This window comes from Gekko japonicus, unplaced genomic scaffold, assembly GCF_001447785.1.
Source record: "Gekko japonicus isolate JY-2015 unplaced genomic scaffold, Gekko_japonicus_V1.1 scaffold7, whole genome shotgun sequence".
In the NCBI taxonomy this organism is placed as follows: domain Eukaryota; kingdom Metazoa; phylum Chordata; class Lepidosauria; order Squamata; family Gekkonidae; genus Gekko; species Gekko japonicus.
In genome coordinates this window covers 3,684,302-3,693,892 of record NW_015159711.1, presented here as the reverse complement: position 1 = coordinate 3,693,892, position 9,591 = coordinate 3,684,302, and the positions used below count along the sequence as shown (strand labels likewise).

The following is a 9,591-nucleotide window of genomic DNA, read 5'->3' as shown; positions in this document are numbered from 1 at the left end:
ATCGTAGGGCTATGGCTGAAGCTACTGTCCTTGAGGAAGTGTCTAGCGCATGTTTGGAAGTATTGATTTGTTGCTTTGCCAGCACCATGCCCTCCTTTTGGATGATGCGGGCTGCCTGACGCTTGTCTTCTGGGAGATGAACCAGAAGCTCAGAAAGCCTTTCCCACAAGGTGTACTGGTATCTGCTCATACACGCTAAGTAATTGGTGGTCTTTACTCTCAGCGCTCTCGTAGAGTAGAAACGGCGTCTGAATGCATCTAACTTTCTGCTCCCCTTGTCTGAAGGTGCAGAATGTGTTCCCTTGGACTTGGATGAGGAAGTGACTACCATGGAATTTGGTTGAGGATGGGAGAATAAGAATTCTGCTCCAGTTTCTTGGACTCTGTACATGTGGTCCAAGCGACGTGTGGATACTGGAGCCGATGACAGTTTATCCCACGGGGCCTTTGCTGCCTGTAACAGGACCATAGACATGGGGAGAGGAGGAGGTGGGGGGGCAGGAACACTCGTGAGGATCTACTCCTGGAGCGGGAGCATCTTGGAGACAGTGTAGGATCTCGTCTCCGTGTGCAGGCCCTATTAGCCCGATCATCAATATCGAAGGGCCGATCCTCGGCGAACAGATGGGGAGGATGACCTTGAGTGCTTTTAGGGATCTGTCGATGCCAAGCCGCATCGATATCAGCATGGCACTCCGAGACCGTCGATGTCGAAGACTGAGCAGAGGGAGAGCAATCCGTGCCCGGGGGACGACTGAGGATCTCAACATCCGATGCCGATACTGCCGTTGGAGCGGGGGGCACATTAGGGGCATTACCCGGTGCAGTACCTGCTACATTCCCAGACTTCGCCGCCTTTAGGGTCTTGGAGGAGCCCTTTTTGCAGACTTGTGCTCTTTATCCGTCTTCTGTTTCCTTTTCACGGGCGTGGACGCCGAAGACTGCAACGTTGGTGCCGAACGCTTCGATGTCAACTGAACAATGTTGGACGAAGGCTTCAAAGCCTGGGCCGTCGATGTTGATGGTCTCACCAGGACTTCTGAGTCCATGACTGAAGCGGGATTTAGCGCAGATTCGAGTAACGCTACTCGGAATCACGCCGCTCGGTTTTTCCTAGTTTTATTGGAAAATTTGGCACAGTGTCGACAGGACTCTGGTCGGTGCGTTTCGCCAAGACAAAAAATGCAGAGGGCGTGGCCGTCAGGTGGAGCGAGCTTACTGCCACAGCCCTTGCAATGCTTGAAAAAGCCCCACTTCTTCTCCATAAAATAAATAAAAACGGAGAAGAAAAGACAGGGGGGGGCGCGAAGGCCAGACTGAGGTAAAAGAAAAAAGTTCCCCTAAAACTAAACAAAGTTCTTTCTTTCTTTTTTGAAGAAACAACAAAAGAACAAAGGTAAACGAAAAATAAAGAAAGCTGAGGAGAAAAACGAAGCGCTGAAGAGAAAAAAGCTACCGATCAGACCGACGAAAGGAAGGTGCTTCCAGCACGGCGGAAAGAAAGGAACTGGTGGGATGTCCGCGCCCACCCCTCTGGGCATGCGTGGTGGGGTTCCTGCGCATGCCCAAGGTCTGGGCACTAAAATCTGTTAAAGACCTTGCTACAATGCCGATCGATCCAGCACGTGTGCACTGTATCCCATGGGTGTGAAGCACAGAGACCACGTCGAAGATTAAGAGAAGTGGTACAACAGAGAAAGCTTCTTCCAAGAGATCAGAGCCAGAAGGAAGGCTGCTGCAGGGAAGAGACCCTCATCCTGAGAGGAAGGGTGAGCAGACTGAGACCCACTTGAGACAGTGAGCTAGGGACAGTATATATTTAGATGCGTTAGGGCATTTGATTTCTTTTCACCCACTTATTGTTACTATTCCTGCACCTTGTTTGTTTGACCTACTATAAAATAAACTATTTTCACTGTTCACTCTGCCTGGTCCTCACGCCTATTATTCGGCCAAAAGGGAGGTCTAAAGGCCTGGGAGGGTGCTCTGGGCCTTCTCAGAGGAACCTGGAACCAGAGTGGTGGCAGCGTCAGGTGACACCCCACCTGAGCCATGACAATAACAGGAGCCAATGTTGGATCAGGCCAACGGCCCATCCAGCCCAACACTCTGTCACACAGTGGCCAAAAATACCAGGTGCCATCAGGAGGTCCAGCAGTGAGGCCAGGATACTAGAAGGCCTCCCACTGTTGCTCCCCCAAGCACCAAGAATTGCATCACTTGCCCCAGACTGAGAGTTCCTATCTATACCTTGCAGCTAATATCCACTGATGGACTTCTGCTCCCCTATGTATATCTAATTCCCTCATGAAGCCATCCATGCTTGTAGCCGCCGCCACCTCCTGTGGCAGTGAATTCCATGTGTTAATCAATCTTTGGGTGTAGAAGTACTTCCTTTTATCTTTTCTAACCCGACTGCTCAGCAATTTCATTGAGTGCCCACAAGTTCTTGTATTGTGAGAAAGGGAGAAAAGTACTTCTTTCTCTACCTGCTCTATCACATGCATAATCTTATAAACCTCGATCATGTCACCCCTCAGCCGTCGTTTCTCCAAGCTAAAGAGCCCCAAGAACTTTAACCTTTCTTCTTAAGGAAAGTGTTCCAACCCTTTTATCATTCTAGTTGCCCTTTTCTGCACTTTTTCCAATGCTAGGGAATTCAGTTAGGAAATTCAGAAATGCCTTGTGAAACAGAATTTGGCCTAAGAATTCTGGTTGGGGCAAAATGTTCTCAAAACAGAACTGGGAAATCTGTCAAAGGGCCAAAAAGTTCCAAGAAGTCTATTTTTTAAAAAAATTATTACATTTTTACCCCACCCTCCCAGCAGAGCCACCACATAACACTGCTGTACAGCATACCAGAATCCTCTGTGTTTGCAGAATTAAGGGTGGAATGACACTATGGCCCATTCTTATACAACTGTATGGTACTAACCTTGTCATTCATGAGCTGATGATTCAGGGGAGTCCAGGCACTCATCTTGGTTTGCATCTTGGGGCCCTCCAGGTTTTTGGGAGGTGCAAATGCCATTACTTTTCTGCAGAAGATGCATGTTAGATTTGAGGATCAACATTACTTTTTAAACTTCATCTCTGTGAAAGCTTAAATGGTATGCTAGAAACTGCAATTGACTCTTGAAGGAGGGTAAGCATTTTATATTGGGAGAAACATTATAAATTGTTCAAGAGGTTAAACAACCTTTTCCGCCAGTCAACCCTCCCCATCTTCAAAGCAACCACACGGGGTTAGTAAATTAGCATTTTAAAAACTATGGAAGACCAGGGTCAAGTCTGATTTGGCCCTAATACCACATTTTGAATGTCCTAGGTCTGCATATTCTGATGATCCCACAGACATTAGCAACACTGGCATTTCTTTACAATCTTCCTTATCAATTTAACCAAAGTTTACTAAACAGAGGGAGATAAAACACATTCCTCCTGATAGTTTTTAAAGATAACGAGCCACGGAATCTCTCATATACAGGAGCGAGTAGCCATGTAACTGAAATAAAGGGTTGTTTGTGCATCACATATAACCTCTCTGATCAATTTTTACCAAGGACACACAAGATATACAAGTTTACAAGAAAACAAAATATCATAACTGACATTGCTTAACCCAGGTTTTGTTTCCTTCGAATATAAACCTTGTAGTGTTCCCAAATAACACCTGAATTCTCCCTCTCCCCCCGAATTAGGGCTGCTCTAAGCATTCAGGCACAATCCTCCAAGAATGGACTGTACCAGAGTGGAGGTGATGGATTGCAGGACTGAAGGCTCACTCACATTAGACAAAAAGTCCTCCATGCCTGTAAAACGTTAGGGAGTCAAGAAGAAGGAATACAGCAGATGCTTTTACCAGCTGTGTTACTTTTCTGTGGGGAGCGGAGAGATTCAAACATGCAATGCCAGAACTATATTCTGAAGCACCACCACCTGAGGAGCAAACATATGTATCATACAGGTTCATCTGCCACGCAGCTGCAATGGACTCCCCTTCAGTACCAAAGCAATATTGTAATGTGTGAAATGATCCTGTGAGAGAGGAAACGAGGAGCTAAATATGGCCCAAACTTGCATACCTCAGGAAAAGTGGATATGACAGGATCTCTGACATATAATCAGTCTAGGGGGGCACATCCTGGTTCTTGCCAAAATCTCCCACTTCTTCTTCTACATCCTTTCCAAAATCATGGCCTATTTCTATTTATTTGGATCTCCCTAGTAGGGCATATAGTGACCCCCCCCAGAAGTATCTGAGGTCTAGAAAACGGTGAGGGGGTAAAGACTGAAGCTCCTTCTTCACAGGCTTCACAGCTGTGATCCAAACTGGGCACCGTACATCCAATAATTGAAGAGAATTCACAAATCATGCCTGACTGTTGCACACGATGCAGGTTGGGGACCCCAGACCCAACCAGTGTATTTCATAATGTATAAATCAGCCCATGTGTATACAGAAGCTATGGGAGCAATCCTAAATGGTAATGTTCAGAAGGTTAATTTTATTCAATGGAACTTAATCCCAGGAAAGTGTTTTTAGGATTGCAGCCTATGTTTCTTTCCTCACAGGTCTATGTACTTAGCATGTATTTCAAAACAGGAACCTGTTTTTCTAAATGCCATCGCACATACGACACAGTAACAAATCAGGGTTTGCCACCAAGGGTATACTCACACAGAACAATAGTGTTCAAGAGGGCATTTTTAAAACGAGATAGAACTGTTACAGAATGCAACAGTCCAGGAGGGCAACTTTATGATGGAATAGGATTGTAGTCACTGGAAATGATTATTGTAGGCATGACCTTGCTTTTACTACATTGCCTTATACCTTGAGATCTACTCTCTGTATTGTTTACATTTCAATATACCTTGCCAGTATACCTTCCACCTTGAGTCTCAGCAAGAAGGGTGGAACATAAAGAAAATCAACAAAAAGGCAGCCACAGACTCTCCCAACTCACTTGTGTACATGCTAAAGGTTTCAGATTTACTATTGGACCATAGTTGCAGAGGTAGAACAGCTAGATTCAAGTCCAGTGGCCAACAAGATTTGGTGGGGGGATGAGCTTTTGAGAGTCAGAGCTCTGCTGAAAGGATATTTGTCTCTCGAAATCTCATACCCCCAAAATTTTGTTGGTCTCTTAAGGTTCTACTGCGCTTGAATTTGGAACATTATACTTGTTACATTTTTTGGTAGGCATTTAAAAATAATCTTGTATCACCTAAAAATTGCATCGGGTAAAAATACCCTACACCCTGAACAAAATCTGAAGCCCTTCTTCTTATCTTATGAGGCAGCTGATCTTTAGAAGTTGACACACCTGTTTGTTTTACAGCTTTCATGAAGCCAGGTGATTGATAATTTTGGTAGCAAAAGAAAAAGTTATTCCGAAGCAGGTTAAATGGCTGTCCTGCCACACCTACAAAGGTAACACCAGTTTGGCAATGGAAGAAAATACAATAATATTGCAATAAGAACATAAGAGAAGCCAGTGTTGGATCAGGCCAATGGCCCATCCAGTCCAACACTCTGTCACACAGTGGCCAGAAATACCAAGTGCCCATCAGGAGGTCCAGCAATCCTAAACAGATATATATCTTCTTAGAAGGCTTAGAAGAGTGCACTTCTGCTTAAATAAATTATAAGTAAACTCATGATGCTCTTGTACTTTCTTTAACCACTTAGTTGCTGAGCCATTAGTGATTCAATGGCCCCTGCCACACGGGGGAAAAAGCATGATCAGATGCCGGGGGGAAGCCACTGAAAGGGGAGCGAGGCAGCCGAACTGCGCATGTGTGCGCATGCGCAGTTTGGCCAAGAGCCTGGATTGCTCCGGACGACGGGCGTGGCGGCGATCCCACGGCTGCGCTTGATGCAGCATTCCCGGTAAGTCCTCCTCTGGAGGTGGTTCTTTTTTACTGCGGGTTTTTGGCCTGAAGGGCCGGATTGGGGACGGGTGCACACCGCTTCCCAGATGTTGCAGTGAGATCGTGCCCGTTTGCGGCGCCCCCGATCCGTCCCTCTCCCGGGCCAAAACCTTCCGTGTGACTGGGGCCACTGTTAAGATCACCTGTATTTCATCACAGAACATCTTTTGCCAAATGCAGTGAAAACTGAGAATTGCACCCATGATTCCTTTTTCTTAAAAACAAACAAACCGTGAACATGGTTTGCACATCGTGAAGCCCACGTGAACACTGCTCTAATTGTTTACAATGATTATGCTACTGAACAGCTTTGGACTGAAGTCTTTAAACTGTTCTGTTGTACACTTACTGACTTGCCACTAAGAAAGTGGCTTCCGTATTTCAGTCAACCAAGGCAAACTTAAGCACTTCCAGATCCCGCTGCTTAATCCTTTCCAACGGAACCAGTTGGAATGCACTTTACCTGAACTTTACCTTTTGACTTCTAGAGATACATTAGGACATGTGCTGCTTTGGTTAAGCAAAACGTTAAGCGGCCAGAACATTGGTTATGATGACTGTTAAAATCCTGAGGCAGTGCAATTTGAAAGAGAATCACACTCTTCTTAGTCATTGAAGTCAATGGGTAGAAGGATGTAATTCTGATTAGGATTGCACTGGTAACCTTGCTGATCTAAGTGGATAAGATCACTCAGTTTGATCAGCAAATGCCATCAACATAGTAGGGCAATATGACATCGCAGATTCATAATATCAGTGTAAATTGGCATGATATGTTATTTGCTGAGGAACTTTCTGGCCACTTGTTTAACCAGAGGAATGCTCCCCATCATGGAAAATCTATACCACTTATAAACATGTGAAAGAAGGAAGAAATGATAACATGTTTTAGGGCTGCTCCAACTCTTTTAGTGCCATTGCTTGTCTGTGATAAAAGTTTTAGATCTGAAGTCTGGCCAGCTGCCAACAGATTTGGTGAAAAGGAACTATTTTAATGGGAATTCAAGCCAGCTGCTAGTTTGTAGACATAATTTGATAATATTTAAGAAAGATTAATACACTCTAATACTCATATCATATTAACTAAGGGCATTAGAGTGATTCCCTGGATTGTGCTAATCCAGGTTTAACCCTGCAAAAATGTTATGCCAGTGGCCTCCAACAAAAGGCCTCTTTTATGGAAGGGACGAAAGCTTTAGTAGGAACAAGTTCAATACAGCATTGTTTGGAAAAGCTTTAAGACATACATAAGCACTTAACCTACTGACCATAATCCACATGTTGGCAATGACAGATAGTGCTACATTCCCCAGTTACTAAAAAAAAAAAAGTACTTGATTTTACAGGATTTTAAACACTCATTGGCTAGAGTTCAACCAAGATCACCATCTTTGATTTCTGTCATCTGTACTCCAGATCAGAGCAGCCAGGACACACAGAAAGTTGCTCTTGATAGTTATCACACAATCTGTGGAACTCCTATTCACAGGACATTAATTATGTGATTTGGTGTAGTGGTTAAGTGCGCAGACTCTAATCTGGGAGAACCAGGTTTGATTCCCCACTCCTCCACTTGCACCTGGCTGGATGACCTTGAGCAAGCCGTAGTTCTGATAAGAGCTGTTCTTGAAAAAAGAGCAGTTTCTCTCAGAGCTCTCTCAGCCCCACCTACCTCACAGGGTGTCTGTTGTGGGGAGGGGAAGGGAAAGGAGTTTGTAAGCTGCTCTGAGACACCTTTGGGTAGTGAAGGGCGGGGTATAAATCCAATCTCTTCTTCTTCTTCTTCTTGTTTGGACTTCCTTTTGGTGACCTGAATACAACAGACTAATGAGCCAGACCAATGAGTCAGACCATTGGTCCATCTAACATTTAAAAATGTCTATTCTTTCTGGAGTAGTTCTCCAAAGCCTCAGGCAGAGCTTGCTTGCTACCTGAGATCCATTTAACTGAAAACGCAAAGGAGCTGAACCTGGGATATTCTGCATGTGAAGCAGGTGATCTCCGCCACTGAGCTATGGTCCATGTGGCCATACTGTCTTTGAGCCAATGAGACTGGGTAGGTTAGACATCTGAAAAAAATTCTGTCTTACTGTTGTGCATAAAATACTGTTTTCTTCTTCCTCCAGCAGCAGATTCTCCACACCCTGCCATGCAGCAAGAGGCGAAGACTCCCTTGCTTACAGCACAATCCTAAGTAGGTCTACTCAGACTCTTACTCAAGTCTATTTAATGGGGATTACTTCCAGGAAAGCATACTTGCCTTGTTAGTTCAGTGGGAATGACTCTATGCAGTAACACAACACGTCTACATAACAAATGCACGAGTTACCTTGACTCTTTAAAAATAACTTTATTGTATGATGCTACGCTCCTTACTGTTTTTTATTGTTTTAAGATTGTTCGTTTTATATGGTTTTAACAAAAATAAAAAATGTTAAATAAAAAACAAAACAGATGCAAGTGGCAGGTACGCTCCAACACTGGGCACAAGTTCTTTACAGGTTAGCAACTGGTATACATCGGGGTGTCTGAAGAAGCAAAACTGTGTACCTGTGATGATGTGCTAATACAATAAATCTGATCCCTTGCCCACCGAGCACCAATAATTCCCCCTTCCAATATCCCAAATAGTAGACAGATAAACCACCAGGCTAGACTAGGTGTTGCAGTCCAGGTAGAGGGAACATATGGAAGGCCTTTGTATAATGGGGTACCTTGTGAGGAAGAAGAAAGCAATCCTGTTTTATAGCTTCTGCACAGAAAAGAAGAACCAGGTACTGTACCAATTAATGTATTTTAAAGATATAGATGGAGGCATGTGTCCACATTCTGAGGCAAAAATAGAAATGAACCAAGAAAGAAGTCTGAGATCACCCAGAGACAAAATGCCTCTAGACCTCCAAATATAATTTTATATTTAAAAGGGTGCCCTGCTTCTTGGCCTTCCAGGGGCTCTAAGTATTACAAAAGAAAGAAACCTTATATTAAAAACAATACAAAATGCTGTCACATATGTTTTTATTTAATTAAGATGAGCCTTCAGACTGATACCTTTTGACATCAATATTGCCCAAATACTTTTCTAGCATTCCGTAGCACTGATATTCCCACAATGCTTCAGAAAGTGAGTCTATCGATTGATTCACTTCCAATCAGTGCCCAGTATAGCAGTAAGTCAGATACCTAGATATTGAATGACAGAAAATACAGAGTATATATATCTAATGGTGCATCCATCCACACCTACGTAATCCTAGATCCATACAAACTCTCACCTGGTCTCCTTGTTTCTTCATCCACAGGGCGTCACTGAGCCGTTCCTTGGGGGGCTCCTCCCAGCCACCCCCACCAATCTCCCTCTTCCCCCAACGGACAGCGGCCTAGGCCGCCTTCTCCTCGCCACCTCCCGCAAGTTGATTCCGTTTTCCATGGAAACCGTTGCCTAGATGCGGCGGCCAATCAGAAAAGAGAACTGGCTTTTCTTGTTCTACCTAGCAACCAGCCGGGCTGCCTGAGAGGAGATTGGCTGTGGTTTTTAATCCCCGTTCCCCCTTGTTGGGGCTCACGAGGGGGCGGGGCAAAGTGCGAGAGAAGAAGGCGCGGCAGCCGTTGAGGTTGTTAGTTCGCTTCGCGATCTGGGGAGAGAGATTCAGG

General features: G+C 44.6%; 1 protein-coding gene across 1 annotated transcript in view; it reads right to left on the bottom strand.

The window, feature by feature from the left end:
* FBXO16 (F-box protein 16) overlaps positions 1–3,031 on the bottom strand; it is a 26,604-nt gene extending 23,573 nt beyond the window's left edge. The window contains exon 1 of the mRNA XM_015410090.1: positions 2,936–3,031. Within this exon, the coding sequence (XP_015265576.1) occupies positions 2,936–3,031 (96 nt within the window). The remainder of the gene's footprint in view (positions 1–2,935) is intronic.
* Positions 3,032–9,591: the final 6,560 nt, after the last annotated feature.